This window comes from Dromiciops gliroides, chromosome 5 (genome assembly GCF_019393635.1).
Source record: "Dromiciops gliroides isolate mDroGli1 chromosome 5, mDroGli1.pri, whole genome shotgun sequence".
Lineage (NCBI taxonomy): Eukaryota > Metazoa > Chordata > Mammalia > Microbiotheria > Microbiotheriidae > Dromiciops > Dromiciops gliroides.
The window spans coordinates 149,483,187-149,500,046 of record NC_057865.1 but is presented as its reverse complement, the minus strand read 5'-3'; the positions used below and the strand labels follow the sequence as shown (position 1 = coordinate 149,500,046).

The window sequence follows — 16,860 nt, the reverse complement described above, 5'->3', positions numbered from 1 at the left end:
TACCACAATAAGCAATATCCCTTTTTTCAGTGTAGATTCTGGTCTAACCAGATTTTATACCATTGGATTCGATCCAAATTTTAGACCTGTTAATAATGTGGTTGTTAGCTCAGTTTGGTAGAGGTTGGACCCTAACTAGTGTCAAGATTCTAGGAATACTCTACTGGCCATGATTGTGAAACTGGGTTCAGAATTCTCTGAAGGTTAGTCCTTACTGTTTAGGCATCATTGCTCCAACAGGAACTCCCGGGACTTGATGGAAAACAGTCCTTAGGCCATTGTCTTCAAATAAGGACAACTGTGAAATAAATTTCTTTAAAAAAACAGTCTCATGTTTGATATATTTCTAATCATCTCTGTTTCTCTTTCACTACCTTGATTTCACCAAATTAAGGGAACACATGTGAGAGTATCAAGATTATCAGGTGCTGCTTATCTTTGTTAGACACCAAGCCAGCTTTGCTCAAGTATCTTTTCATACAGCAGAAGGCTCCTGTTTCTGTGTGTGACATTCTCTAATTGTGATAAGGCAAATTGGCTTATTGAATACAAAATTGTTTTTGACTGGGCTTCTATACCAATATCCAGCAACCTCCCACTCTATTTTCCCGTGCAAAAATATTGGTTCACTTGTAGGGGTTGAGAAATTTAGTTCATGGTGCTTCAATTCAAATCTTATACTTTTCCTTCATTTAAGTCTTTAAGTTCTTGATAGCTCTAATTAGCTCCTTTGCCCTCTTCCAATGTCTTCTAATGTGTCTTTGTTCTTTTTTTATCTCATAGATCAATATTTCTCTTAAAACTAATAACTGTGAATATAACAATTGATTTAATTATTTATTCTTTTAATTGTACATGTTTGGCTTTCTTGTGTTTCCGTTGTTTAGGGTGTTTGCAAGTCAAATAATCTTCTTTGGTTAAGTGATAACTAGGATCAGATTTGCAGTATATGTCATTTTGCATTATAGTTTTAATAGCTTTTCTTTTTGGAATATACTGTTTGATTCCCGTTTCTCGTTTTGTAACTACAGATTAATCCTATGGTATTCAAATTTTCTTTATATTTGAAGATGTTTTTCTCTTATTGCATGCAACATTTGTTGTTTGGCACTTAAATTATTCAATTTAACTATTAAGCATCTCGGTGTTTAAAGTACAGGATTATTTCTGGAAGACATCAGTAGCCTTTCTTGATCAATATTTTGTCAACTGTATTAAAAAGTTCCATATGGTTTTCACCTATTATTTTATGCATTGTAAGGAAACCAATGGTTCTTTGGTCCTTGGCAGGATAATATAGTGGAAAGAGCATTGACTCCAGGCCCAGAGGACTTGGGTTCAAATACCTTCTCTAACATTAACTACTTGTGTAACCTTGGTTCAGTTACCTGATCTGATTGGACCTCCATTTCTTCATCTGCAAATAATGATAATAGGTAATATTTACATAGTTCTTTAAGGTTTGCAAAGAATATATTCTCCCACTCGATCCTTACAACAGTCCTGTGAAGTAGGCACTATTATTATTGTAGGATTATTGATTCAGAGAGGACTAGCACCTCTGGTGTGAGGGCTTGCTGAGCCTTTTTCAGGGCTGCTCATCTACCTTTGGATCACCTAACTCTTACCTGTGGCCCCAAGAAGCTGTAGCATATACAGCAGCTACACCCTGGAAAACTGTCTTAGAAGACAGGTTAAACCAGATCGAGGGTAACTTATAAGCTTCAAACCTATTGGCGAGTTACGATAGTGTCTAAGCCAAGCACATAAAGACATCCCCTAGTGGAATGGGTGGATGAGAACAATTTTTTTCTTTCTTTGCCATTTGTTATTAAATTATTCATTAAGAGTTCTAATTTCTATAGTGAGAGGTCTGATTTCCAACAAATTCATATCTCATTTTTTATTTCATTTATTTCGTTTTTCTTGTAAACTATTCTGGAATGGCTTTATGTTCTTTCATTATTTCTGAGGATTCCACTGTGGTCTGTCTTTCATCAGGAAGGATTGTTTCACTTTCCTTTATGTTATAGTATTTGTTTTTTGTGCTTTTGTGATTTTTTTATGACTTGTTGTTTAGCCATTTTAGTCATGTCTGACTCTGTGACCCCATTTCGAGGTTTCCTTGGCAAAATCACTGGAGTAGTTTTCTTTCTCTAGCTTTACAGATGAAGAACAGAGGCAAGCAGGGTTAGGTGACTTGCCAAGGTCACATGGCTAGTAGGTGTCTAAAGCAGGATTTGAACTCCTGATTCTAAGCCCAGTGCTCTAATCACTTTACTATTTAGCTGCCTATATACATATATGGTCATTATTTGTAAAGGTGCTAAGATAGCTGATAATTATGTATATTCTTTTCTATTCCCATCTAGTAATCACCAGAGGTCTATCATATCTAACTTTTAAAAAATTCTATTCATATTCTAAATTTTGTTCTTGTGTTTTCTTTGTTATATTTGTCGAGGTCTGAAATGAGTATCTTGAGGTCCCTGACCATTATATTACCATTTATAGTTTAACCATCTTTTTCTCCATATAATTCATATAATTTTCCTTTATGTATTTAGATGTTAGAGTACTCTGGAATTACATTAATATTACATTGAAATATTTTTATCCTCCACCTACCCTCCTTACATTACTCAATGAGATAACATATGTAAAGTGTTTTGTAAACTCTAAGGCACTATATTAATATGAGCTACTTTACTGTAGAACAATGATAGGCCCTCTCCTGTGTACTTTTGAACAATGCTGCAACTAGGGAGTAATCCAGGGGGCTTACTCCTCTCTTTCTTCCTTCACCAAGATTCAAATCCATATCCTATGACTCCAAATCCAAGAACCTTTCCACTCTACCTTACCATTCAGCAGCTTTTTGGATAAAATGTCATTGTCCTAATGGTATAATGGACAGAGTATTAGACAAAAAGTCAGCATTAGGATGAATGATTTTAAAACAAGGCAAGGACTACAGTTGTCAGTAGGGGATATGGGGCAGTAGGGGAAGTCTGTGATAGGAAGAGAAAGGGAGGAGTAGAGTGAAATTATAAATAGTACTGCTCAGAAGGAAGGGTTTAAACTATGGTCACTGGTTTTGGGGAACCAGTTCCAAGTAGCCATTTGTATATAAGTGAGGGGATATTCCATAAATCAGAGTTTAACTTTTATGGTTGTCCTTCTTAGGGTTTCAGACTTTATTTTTCCATTTTTCCACCTGTTTCATTATATCCTTTTCATAGGTCACCCCTTCTATTACATCTTTCTAGAGATATGTACCTTTCTCTGCTAACTTGATGAATCTGAAGCTTGCATACACCATCAGTTGCTGTCTTTGAAACATTGAACCTCATACAGTAAAGTCTGTCTTCATTAACCATATCCTAGGTCCATCTTCTGACTGTGTTGTGTTTGCCTCCCTGGACTTCCCTTTATAGGCTTCCATACTCTGTACATGGCCCTAGGAGTCCGATGTCTCCCCCTGCACAGCCTGCTGCGTTACATTGATGATGGAGTGCTACTTCTTACAGAAACAGGGGTTCTGAAGCTCTTGAAAGGTAAATGCATTTGACCTAGCTAGAGGGCTGTTTCCATGTGTCCCATTTCTTGTAATTAATCCTTTTTCCGAATTCAAGCAAGTTGAACTGCTTCAGCTCTTGAGGAGACCCTAGGGGTTTCTCATTTCATTCTTAACTATTTTTTTCCCTACAGTTAGATTCCTTTACAGAACATAGAGGCGCTTGAGGCTAGGAAGACTCTCAGCTTGTTGTCCAAGAATGTGTCATCAAATGGCTCATTTTCAGCTCTTTAACATTCCCATTTCAAAACCAGGCTGCTTCATGTTAGAAAAGCAAGCACAGGAGAGTTATATATAGATATATATTTTTTTTTCTTGTTTGAATTTAATTTTAAACAAGATCAGCACAAGTTATGCTAGAGAGTTTATATTATAGAATTAGTCCCATATGAAGGACAGTATTAGTATACAGCCAGGATGTCTTAAGTCAGGAACTTATGATTGTAGACCTATACATATGTGTATATATATATATATATATATATATATATATATATATATATATATATATATATATATATATATAATATGTAGGGGTCCTTAGAACCCATCAAACACAACCCTCACATTTTATAGATGAGGAAACTGAGGCCCATAAATGTCAAATGTCTGAGGTGACACAGGTGGTAAGTGGCAGATACAAGATTCAAATCCATGTCCTCTGACTCCAAATTCAACAACCTTTCTGTTGTTCCTTGCTGTCCATCAACTTTTTGTATGAAATGTTATTGCCTCAATTCTATAATGGATAGAGTATTGGAACTTGGAATCATGCAGACCTGGGTTCAAATTTCATCTCAAAAATTTCAGTCAATTAATCAATATATATTTATTAAATATCAACAGTGTGCCAGACCCTTCCTCTATGATCCTGGACATATCATTGAACTACTATGTTCTGTTCCCTTAACTATAAAACAGAGAGTTGGGAGGGGCAGCTAGGTGGCACAGTGGATAGGGCAGGAGGACCTGTGTTCAAATCCAGCTTCAGATACTTGACAAGTACTTACCAGCTATGTGACCCTGGGCAAGTCACTTAACTCCTGCTGCCTTGCAAAAACCAAAACCAAAACCAAAAAACCTGAGAGAGTTGGACTAGATGACTTCTAATGTCTGTCTTTTCCATCCCTGTATCTTTGATTCTGTGATCCTGAGGAACTTGCTGTGTGATTACTATGAGATTTTTTCCAACCCTGGCTCTATTACCTTTGCACATATCATCTTCAAGAATAGTGTTTTTGCGGGGCAGCTAGGTGGTGCAGTGGATAAAGCACCGGCTCTGGATTCAGGAGTACCTGAGTTCAAATCTGGCCTCAGACACTTGATACTTACTAGCTGTGTGACCCTGGGCAAGTCACTTAACCCCGCATTGTCCTGCCAAACCTCCCCTCCCCCCAAATAAAAAAGAATAGTCTTTTTGTATTATCATGGATTCATAGGTTCTGCTTGTTATGTAACTTTTTTTCTAGGATAATTGGAAACGGTTAATTAAAATTTCTGTTTCTCCAGGGAGTTACACAGTATGATTTTCAAAGCTCTAGGGTTGTGGGGAGCACAGTGGTGGTGGTGGTATGTGTTCACTAAAGAACACCATTATAAAGTCTATGAATTTTTGAAATTTAGATACAAACTTCAATGATAGTCTATGCTACTAAAAATGGAATGGTTTTAATTGTTTTCTGGCCTTTTTGGTTGTCTTGTAGATCTGGACAATACAGAGAAGAATGAAAAACTAAAATTCAGTATAGTTGCACGTCTTCCTCCGGTAATCTTGAATTTTACTTAATTTTTTCATTATGTCTTGGAGTGGTGCCTCCCCAATGCTGACATCCCTTTCTGGAAAGAGAATGTTTGCTCATTTCTAGCTAAATACCATTGGATTGTTTTACTTTCCAATTCCTTTTCATGAAGTCACACTAATTCTCATCTCCATCCACGATAGTGTATCAAGATCCAGCACTCTCCTCTGACATTATAATCTCATGGATAAAACTTATTGGCATGGCCCACGTGAATACTTGGGTTTTTTTCCTTGTAATTTAGGAAACTGTGCAATACATATATCAGTGGTTCTGAGAAGTTAAGGGAAATGATTTTCTTTTGACCCTCTAACTGTTGTGTCATTTAAATCCAGGTAATGTCAGGAGGTCATGAAACCTGTATTTCCTCCCACAACAATTCTTCCCACTGGGGAAAAATGTTCTCCGGTCTTAGGAAGAATGAAAAGCATGGGGGTGAAAGGGTTATAAAGGACACTCCTTGTTTTTGTGGTAGAGATGAGCCAGTAAAGCCAGAAATAATGGGAAAATATGAAATTCCAGGGCAAGTTCTTTAGAAATGTGACCTTGTTTGGGGTGGATGGATGGGGAAAGTGTACTTAGTCATCAGGATCCCAGCATACTTTGTGCATCCTGTGCACATACCTACATTGCCCTGGCACTCCCTCTGGCCCACGCCTCTCCCATAGGGAAGGTACCTTACCTTTCTAAGCCTGATAATGATTCTATAAAGACTAAAGCTATGGCTGCTGAGTAAAACCTCATAACCGGCTTCTGTATGGAAAGACAAAAAGTAGGAATCCAGTGTATTTGTCTCATGACTAAATCACTTTGGACTAGCATGTGGATTTCCAAATTTCCAAAAGTTTCTGATATAATCTGTCATTGAGAGGTGCTTGACATCACTTCTGCACAGTCCAGTCACTGTCAGTTGTGATATGATATTTTCAGGAGTATTTAATCAAAATTCAACAGTATTAGGCTGGAGTGTGATAGTGTCACCTCCAAGACATTGTTTCAGTTCCTTCCTCTGAGTAGCTTCACTTGAATAAAATAGTTAAGACTGAGAATTTTTAGGAAGTAAATGTTTTCTCCTTTACACTTTCTCTCCCTAAATAGTTTATAATGCAGAAGATAAGTCAACTCTGGGATCATCCTATCAATTCTCATATTATTTCAAGAAACTATGTGAGACGGCTGCTTCAGAAGTATAAGAGACAGGTAAGGTTGGGTGTGAGATCCAATCACATACATGTTTATTAACTTATCATTGTATTTGGAGTAAGAGAATCTGGGGTTAACTCCTGGCTCTGTGACTTACTGGCTTCTGAAACTACTATCTCTCAGGCGAAGAGTCTCCATTGGTAAAACAAAGTTAATAATATTTGTGTAACCTACCTCACAAAGTTTTGATAATGTTAAGTTGATTTTTGTTTATTTATTTATTTATTTATTTATTTTTTGTGAGGCAATTGAGCTTAAGTGACTTGCCCAGGGTCACACAGCTAGTAAGTGTCAGAGGCAGGATTTAAACTCTGTCCTGAATCCAGGGCCAGTGCTCTATCCACTGCGCCACCTAGCTGCCCCGAGTTTTCATAATCTTAAAGGGCCATATAACACCATCCATCATTATTGCTGCTTTCAAAATTTACTTTAAACTATTTTCAAGATTTGTTTGTCCACGAAGTATCATTTCTTGGAATCTGATCATCTTATCCTGCAGTCTGGGCAGCCAACAGTGGAAACAGCACTGAGTCCGGAAATCAGGAAGACCTGAGTTCAAATCCAGTCTCAGATACTAGCTGTGTAACCCTAGGCAAGTCACTTCCCCTCTGTCTGCCTGAGTTTTCTCAACTTCAAAGTGAGAATAATAATAGCACCTACCTCCCATGGACAGGACCAGGTATCTCTATTGCTCATCTGTAAAAAGATTACCAAAAAGCTAAAGAGAATGAGGAGGTACAGCAATTCTATTAAGAATTTAAAAATCCTCCAGATTATATCAGCAGATATTTTAATATTTGTTTACTTTCTTTAAAAGCTAAGCCAGAGGAAGATGAAAAACATATAGGAAAATATGGCTCAGGAATAAAAAAGTAGCCAAAGGCTGGGGAGTCCATAGATGCCTTATACCTATATAATGTAAATATTTAAATAATCATTTTTTAAAGAAGATAGTCAGGCAATGCTGGATATCATGTGCAATCAATAGCATTACAAAAATTAAAATTATTTTATCTTAACAGACTGTTTCCAAGGCTAGCTCTTTATTCATTGCACCAATGTGAAAAGCGGTGTGGCATAGTGGATAGAGAGCTGGCTTCAGCACCTGGAAGACATAGGTCAAATCTGGCCTCTGACACATGCTAGCACCATAATCTTTGGTGTCACTTAACTTCTCGGTGACCCTGGGAAACTGAAAATCTAAGTTGCAAATAAAGTACTAACCTGCATTGGTAGAGGGAGTTTCCTCATCTCAGAGTTCCCTGCGCCAGTGAAATCAGGTCTAGACCCTATCCCTTTCTTAATAGCTGGGTGGTGCAGTATAGAGAGAGCCAGGAAGATCTAAGTTCAAATCTAGCCTCAGACACTTACTAGCTGTGTTACTCTGGGCAAGTCACTTAACCTCACTCTGAATTTCCTTATCTGTTAAATGGGGGTAATAATAGCATCTACATCTCAGGATTGTTGTGAGGATCAAATGAGATAATGATTGTAAAGTGTTAGCAAAGTGCCAGGTATATAGTAAGTGTTATATAAATGTTAACTGTTCATTATTATAATTACTAATTAAACAAAAATGATAGTTCTCAGCTTGAGTCATTTATAAATCTACGTATAGTCAGACCTTCCACTTAAAAGAACAAAGGACACATTCAGTGCCACATTTGAAGAGAAAATAAAAATGAAAATGCCCGGATGGCATGCCACTGAAAAAGTTCCAACCTGATCAACTAAACAAGGTATGGATTGGAGTAGGAATAGGGGCCTGTGATTTCATTAATATAAGGTACTCAGAGAAGAGGAAACTCCCTTTATCAATGCAGGTCAGCTCTTTGAGACTTGCTTAGAGCAGAGGTATCGCTCACTGCAGATTTAAATGTAATTGGAAAATGTTCAACAAAATAAATAAAAATAAAATACCAGTTAGCTAAAATTTATTTGTGGTTTTTCAACATCAACATGCAGCCAGGCAGAGAGCTATTTCTATTTGAGTTTGTCCCCATTGGCCAACATCGCTGAGAGGTAAATGACTTATTCAGGGTCATAAAACCCATATGTATCAGATGTGAGATTTGAACCCAGGGCTTTCTGGTTTCAAGACCACCTCTCTATCACTATACCACATTTCCTCTTAAGCTATTAGCATCAAAAATGGAAAACGAATCCAAAAAAGTCAGACTTCCAACTTAAGAGTATCATCATTTCCTGTGGAAATATAACTGATGCAAATCAGTTGTCACAACAGAGGGACCAAAGGAACTTAGAAATGACTTCCTTTAGCAGGTTCTGGTAGGAACTAACCAATCAGAAGAAAGAGCCACAGAAATGTAGGGATCTTCCAGGATGAGAAGGATGCTGGCAAATGGTGGAGAAAGATGTTTGGAGAATAGGTATCAGAGCCAGAAGGGAAAAATGCAGGAGTGATTTCCTTTCTGCTAAGCTAAACTAAATTCCATTTTAAAATGTTATTCACTGCTCTCCATGTCTAGTACCATCTAATTCTTTTAATAAAAATTGTGACAAATAGATGTGAGACTATTTTGCAGTATATAGTTCTTTGATCTTTTTCATTGTTTATTTGATTTTGTATTTTCCTACATATTATTTGCTGTCTTCATCTACTTCCTATTCACTTATTGCATTAAAATCCCAGATTATGAATGAATATTTTGAATTACTTTGAAGGTTTTAAATGCAAGGGAACAGTCTTCCTCTGCCTCTTTATCCTTTGCAATTAATGTTGCAATAAGCACATCTTTTGCATCCTTTGTAATAAGCACAGGCTGCAATTATTTTCATGGTGATCTTTTTGGAAATACTCATCACAAGCATTGCAATGGGGCATGATCTAGTGTCCCATGAAGCAATGTTTCTTCTTTCATCTCTAAAACCAACTTCTATTTGTTTCTTTAATTCTAAACTCCATTGAGCTCCAGCCATGGTTTGCTAGTTTTGTTTATAGTAAGCATATCAGTAGTGGGTTCACTTGTTGGTCATTGGACAAGGAGCTCACCTTTAGAATACCAACTACTAAGCTAAAGTTTATGGACAGCCTAAAAATTATGTATCTTCACATTTTCTGCCTCCTTTTCTGACATTCTGTCACCATCACTGCAGAAGCAGGGGTCCTGGCAATAGATTGAATCTGATTTCTATGAATAATCCTATCTGAAGACAAAGAGGTTCATCACCATTAGACTGGTCTTTTGATGAGGGATTCTTTGGTCATAGGAACTCATGAAACAAAGAAAATGTTATTCAGTTAAATGTTATTAATATGAAAAAAGATAATAAAAATTAATAATACATGTGTTTACTTTCCCCACCATAAGATTTTTATGAGGATAATTTATATATTTATTGATGATTTCAAAGATCAGAGAAAGGAACAAGAAAGATTTTGAAAGTAAATGATGGGGGCAGCTAGGTGGCGCAGTGGATAGAGCACCGGCCCTGGAGTCAGGAGGACCTGAGTTCAAATCTGGCCTCAGACACTTAACACACACTTACTAGCTGTGTGACCCTGGGCATGTCACTTAACCCCAATTGCCTCACTAAAAAAAAAAATTTATAAAAAGAAAAGAAAGTAAATGATGTTCTACAGCCGACCAGTATCTCTTCAGTCACATTATTGACCTAAAGGTATAGAGCAGAGGTGTCAAACTCAGCTGGAACCAAATTAAAATGTAATTAGAAAATGTTTAACAAGTTAAATAAAAATACAATATAGTGGCAACAATGTCAATTTGTGATTTTCCTAGTCAATCTGCAGGGATCTGTTTCTATTTGAGGTTGACACCACTAGTATAATCCACATGGAAAAGGTAGGAGGTCCTCCAACTGTGCCTGTCTTGATTATGTTGTGCTGATTGAATTAAGACTACGAACATCATAGGGCCTCTTTAAAGAACCACAGTCCCTCCAGTTTGGCTCAGTTACCCATGAAGGAAAATGCCTCTTATCCAGATTGAAAATGCAGTTGAAAGAACAGCCTGTAAAGCTAATCTGTTAGTAATTAATATCTTGGATAAACACTACAGATGGACAGTAAAGTGGGTGGATAAACTATTTCAAATGGACAGTGAAGTGGGCCTAGAATGTAAGTGGATTGGATCCTTTGCTAAACTCTGCGGTGCTTTTGATGACATCCCCCATCTTCTCCATGAACAAAGACCTATCCTCTTCTCTCAGTTTTGCTCTTGATTCTGGATTTTCCCACTTTCATTCTAACTGCCTTCTTACCCTGAAGATGATTCCCACCCTGTGGCTGACCCCTCCTCCAAAATGGTGAGTTCCTGCCTGCAACCTCCATTTGAAGAGGTGTCTAGGCCAGCCACAGCTCACTTCTCTTCTGTCCTTGTTCTTGGTTCTCTGGACTTTTCCACTTCTCCTGTTGGTATCTTCCATACTCCCTTTTCAGCTCCATTTTATGTGCTATCTTTAGCATTAGAATGTAATGTCCCTTTTATAATGTAGGACTGGTTTTTTTTCTTTTAACTTGTATAACAACTTCTGGCAGTAGGTTGGCTGGGCACAAAATCCCTGAGATTTGTAGTTCTTCCTAATTTTAAGAAGAGAGGAAATTACCCAAGAAGGGCAAAAGGGTAGAGATTTTCACTTACAGGCTATGGTGGGTATTGTTTATGGAGGACTCTTGAGTAGAATAGAGAACAGAAAGGCAGGGGTCGGGGGGGTGGGGAGGTGGGGGGTAGTTCCTTTGCAATAGCAACCCATCCAGTGGGAATTACTTTGATCCCCACTGCCTAAAGTTCAGGTGTATTATGCTTTACTCTTCCCCAAGGTCACTCTGGTAGCTCTAGGAGATTGGGGTAATCTTTTATCTCTGCCATTGGGTCATGCCCTTAAAATGTATTCTTCAGTTTTAGGCATCCTAATATTTTAGTTTCATTTAACCACTTAACAGTCAGATTAGTTTTCACAAAGGAATATTTACTTTAAAGATACATTGAGGGGATAAAGCAACGGCCCTGGATTCAGGAGTACCTGAGTTCAAATCTGACCTCAGACACATGACACTTACTGGCTGTGTGACCCTGGGCAAGTCACTTAACCCCCATTGCCCCGCAAAAAAAACAAAAAACAAAAAAAACCATCCCACCCCAACACCTGGACAAATAATCCTCTCCACACCACCACAATCTCTAGAGAGGAGAATGGGATTAGTTTTACAGTTGAAGTCCCACAGAGTTCAAATCCAAATCCCTGATGGGTTTACTTCTTGACATCTTGGCTTCCTGGAACTTTCTTGCAATTGTGTAACTGAAATATCTGGCTTGGGCTCCTGGGCTCCAAGGTTCCCTTGGTTTGAGGTCCCAGTCCCAGAACTTCACTCTTTGCATCTAGAATTGAAAAGAACAAGTGAAGCAAGACTAAAACCCTAAGCCTACTTCTCAGGGCCACAAGGCAGGGGACAGGGAAAGTGAGCCCCTAGGCCCTTCCCACCATCTTATTGGATGGTGCTTCTGCTGCCCCTGGACACTGCTGGAAAAGAGAGAATGTGCCTTATTTAAGTAGATTTAAAGACTTGGACCAAGCGTGTCTCACAGGATCAGGTCCCTGGAATCTTCCATTTTAGGTGGTCTGAGCACATGCCAAACACCTGTTATATTTGCATTTGTATTACAAGTACGTAGCATGGTGCCTGATACATAGAAATCTCTTGATACATTCTTCTCTCTGTATCTCTCTGTCTCTGTCTCTCTGTCTCTGTCTCTCCCTCCCTCCCCCTTTAACATCACAATTTTTGTGGCAGTGCTATAATATTAAGAAGTATGAAATAGTTCATTCTCTGAAAAATTAAAATAACAGATCACCCAAAGAGACATGGGAGAGTTGTAAAGTGGACACGAGTAGGCTGAGTTCTCACTCACAAAGAATTTCACAGGAGAAATGCGGATTGTGAAACTTTTAAAAATTATGTCCCTTCCCACTCTAGATTCATGATTAAGTAACTCTAAATGTGCGACTAGAAAGGGAGGTGAGGGAGCTATGTAACAAAACCAAAGGATGGGGGACAGCTAGGTTGTGCAGTGGATAAAGCACCGGCCCTGGATTCAGGAGTACCTGAGTTCAAATCCGGCCTCAGAAACATGACACTTACTAGCCGTGTGACCCTGGGCAAGTCACTTAACCCTCATTGCTCCACAAAACAAAACAAAACAAACCGCAAAGGGTGACTAATATGTAGCCTATGTCCTCCTTTGTTATCCATGCAATGTTGAGATTCCTCAATGAAGCCCCGCCAAACACTTTTAGTGGACATCTTGTAGAAGATAATGTGATGGGACATGAAGGAGGCATGCATGGATGGGGTTCTGCTCTGTACCACCGGAGGGAGTAGCCATACTGATGTCTTCTTAAAGTTTAAACTAAGTTTGCCCAGATCAGTTGTCACTTAAGATATTCACAGATTCCTTAGGGTCTGAAGGGCTGTCAAAGGCCATCTTCTCCAGGCAGGTACATCATTCCCTCAAATCAATCCTCCTGTAATTGTTTATAAACCCCCAGGGTTGAGAAAACTTTTGTACATCTGGTGGCAGCAGATCCCACTTTTGCATAGTGTGAATTGGTTCTGACTACTTGACTTAAAGTGGTTGGTTAGCTTTTAGAGTAAACTAATCTTATGGTTGATTTCTTTTTAGTCCCTAAATTCTACAAGTGACAAATCATCATTCCTTATTGAATTCTTGCCTTTGAATTATTTGATTGAAGTATTGACAGAGATGGAGACTACTCGCCAAGGTACCCTTCATTATCTCTTTAATTTTATTTATTTCTGTCTATATGATGTCCAGATAGAAAAGCGTCATCACTTCTTTTATGTCCAAAAGCTGAAAGCAGAGAATGTTAGATCTTAAAAAGAACTGAGAGGTCATCTAGTCAAACACATTTATTTTACAGAAGGAAAAACTCAAGCTCAGAGGATTTCAGTTACTGATTATTGTACAGATTTGGTACAGATTTGTTCCCTCTGTGACCTTGGGCAAGTCATTTATCTTTCTTGGGCTTCCGTTTCGTTATCTATAATATTAGGGGCTTAGACTTGAATGCCTTTGAAGTCCCTTCTAAATGTGGGGTCCTAAGTCAGAAGCAAAGCCAAGACCAGAGCTTGCATCTCTTGGCTATTTTATGTTCTTTCCCACACAAAGTCTTTAGATGAAGCCTTAACTTTCTTACTACCTCAATTTCTCCCAGACTGGAATTTATAAGTGAAGTGCTATTTTATTGTGTAATCTTTTTTTGGGGGGGGGTGAGGAAATTGGGGTTAAGTGACTTGCCCAGGGTCACACAGCTAGTAAGTGTCAAATGTCTGAGGCCGGATTGGAACTCAGGTACTTCTGACTCCAGGGCCAGTGTTCTATCCACTGCACCACCTAGATGCCCCCTTATTGTGTAATCTTAATCTTTACTAAATAGAGATAATTTTCCTTGTGAAAAATGGTAACCTGCCCCTTGGGGAGAAAGCTTTAGTCTGTTACAAGTTCACTCTGGTGCTTCAAGTTTCCATGCGACACTGTCATTTCACACTTCAAATTCTTGTGAATAGTACTTGATCTCCCTGGGGATCTTTTTCTAACTGGCAATTGCGATGACTATTTTAGGAAAGATGTAGGAAAAACACAATTAAATGATTATTTTGCTTAACATTTGATTATGTGGAACTTTTCTTTCGCAAAATGCCTCATGATTACAGTGGTACCTTAACTGAGAAATTTATAAATGAGTCAGAAATAACAAAAATTCAAAAGATAATAGAGTTAGAGCTAGAAGGGACTTTACCAGGTATTTAGTTGAACCCCCTCATTTTATAGGTGAGATAAATCAAGGCTCTGAGAGGGGCTGTGATTTGCCCATGGTCTCAAAGTGAGTAATTGATAGAGCCCGGAATTTTGTGTGCTTTATTAAAAGAAAACAGTTTAATGATGAAGCATACTATCCACCTCCAAAGAAAGAACTGATATTTGAAACATGCTATTTTCACTTTGTTTCTTTCATTTTTTCTTTTATCCAAGTTTTCTCATATAAAATGACTAATATGATAATGTTTCATATAATTAGACATGTCTAACCTATATCTGATTGGTTACCACCTCAGGGAGGGGGGTAGAGGAGTGAAGGAATGAGGGATAGAATTTGGAACTCAAAACTTTAAATAAAAATGTTTATCATTTAAAAAAAGGAAGAAAAGAAAATAGTTTGAAATCCATTTGGCTGTTACTAGCAAATACTCTTTCCCTAGTGTTGAGACTTAGAAAAACTTTAATTATTTAACATATGACAACCCTCTCAGTAATGAACCTAAAATTCTTCTGAAAAGTTTGGCCCCAAAAAGTGGAACTTGGGCCAGTTGGTAGAAATTGCAGAGAGACAGATTTTGGCCCAGTTTCAGGAAAATCATTCCAAACAAGAATCCAAGAATGGAGTATTTTGTAGCTTTAGGTAATGAGTTCCCCATCTCTTGAATTCTTCAGGTAGAGGCTGGTAGCCATGTTTGGGGACCTTAGAGGGAAATCCTGCTTCCTGCTTGGGTTGGACTAGATGACTTCAGGGGATGTTCTTCTACTCTGAGATTCTCTGAGTTGAGTTATAACCTACACTAAATACCACATGCATTACATGCCTGGGGCTCACAATAACCTCCTCCTCTATTTTCTCTAGCTCTGAATCCCTTTGAAGGATGTGACAGCGTGGACACAAAATTTGTAGAGGAAACAGCTCTGAAACAAACCATGATCCTCTTGAACTTACAAAAGAGTTGTGATAACAACTGACTTTCAAGAATTTGCCATCACTATTTCCAATGGGGGGAAAACCCACATTTATCATGGACCTTTGAACTGTTTTTTGGACCTATTTACACTGAAGAAAACATTCCCAGATGCCCTCTAGTCATCTAGGTGGTACAGAGCTCAGGGCCCATCACTAAAAGTAAATAAATCATGCCTTCCATTTGGGTAATGCAGAGCCCTTTCTAAGAGGTTGGACATTTCAAGAAGTACTCATGGATACTGGCATCTGAACAGAAGATGAAAGGCATGTGTACAGAAAATTGAGACAAGATCTAAGGAACAGGTAAATGACCTTCCAGATCCTGTTCAGAGAAGAGTTTCTCTTCTGCAATGTCTGTTTTCTGAAGAACAAATGAAGGCTTGAGAATCCTTATGTGGTTACTAGACACGAAATGGCTGGGGGTTTAAACATTTTTAACTTGGGATAAAATATATTGACAATATGGAGACTAGGACAGGAAAAACAAGTGACCTTTTTTTGGTAAATAATGTATGATTAAAAAAGAGTAAAAGTTATACATTTAATATGAAAACTGCTTTGAGTTTAGGAACCTTTTATTTTACTGATTGTATTTAATTCAAGCTGTCTTTCTTTTCAGTGTAGAATAATCTGTCATGTTTGTATAGTGTGCACTTGGAGTTCGTAATTGAAATGATTTCAGGGAGCTTTTATTTAATTTTATACCAGTGACTTTTTTGTAGTGTTTAAAAATGTCTATTTTGACAAATCTTGACATTAAAATTCCACTGAAATGTTTGTCTAAAAGATCCTTGGTGTTTTGTTTGTTTTAAATCATAGCTCTTTTGAAGAAGCCAGGACGTGTGACTACCCGAGTTATAACCTCGCTTGGCTTTCATGAATTTATATAATCCTAGTTGTCCTCCAACCAGATCTTTCATTATCAACTCTAGAAATTCCATTTTTCTTCTGTGTATTGATTTGTGGACATTGCCCAAGGCTCTGCTTTTTTTTCTCTACCTGCTTTCCCATAGAGCAAAGGTTTAAAAATTTTTTTTTTGTTTATATATTGGACCCCCTTTGACATTCTGATGAAGCCTATGGATACCTTCTCAGAATAATATTTTTAAATGCATAAAACAAAATATCTTGGATTATAAGAGGAAATCAATTATATTGAAATGCACTTGTCAAAATATTTTATAAAAAAAAACAACCAAGTTCAAAGACCCCAAGTTAAGAACCATTCTTTAGGAAATCATATACTCTCTTGACTTCAGCTATCATCTCTATACAGATGACTCCCAAATCTGTATTTCCAGTCCTGACTGCTTTTCTATGAATATTCCATTTTTTCCTAATTACATGTAAAAAATTTTAACATTCATTGTTTTTAAATTTTGAGTTCCAAATTCTTTCTTTCCCTCCCTTCTATTTCCCATCCCTGAGAATGCAATTTGATATGGGTTATACATATGCAATCATGCAAAACTTATTTCCATATTAGTCATG

The 16,860-nt window shown here is 37.7% G+C and overlaps 1 protein-coding gene across 3 annotated transcripts in view; it reads left to right on the top strand.

Annotated features, from left to right (window-relative positions):
- The window catches only part of LOC122730030 (gamma-secretase activating protein), a 120,927-nt gene extending 104,798 nt beyond the window's left edge, over nt 1–16,129 (top strand). For 2 of the 3 annotated variants that reach the window (XM_043969225.1, XM_043969224.1), the window contains 5 exons: nt 3,438–3,557; nt 5,281–5,342; nt 6,475–6,576; nt 13,242–13,341; nt 15,259–16,129. In XM_043969225.1, coding sequence (XP_043825160.1) covers nt 3,438–3,557; nt 5,281–5,342; nt 6,475–6,576; nt 13,242–13,341; nt 15,259–15,371 — 497 coding nt within the window. In that variant the 3' untranslated portion in view covers nt 15,372–16,129. The remainder of the gene's footprint in view (nt 1–3,437; nt 3,558–5,280; nt 5,343–6,474; nt 6,577–13,241; nt 13,342–15,258) is intronic. The other variant, XM_043969226.1, reaches the window with a different exon arrangement.
- Nucleotides 16,130–16,860: the final 731 nt, after the last annotated feature.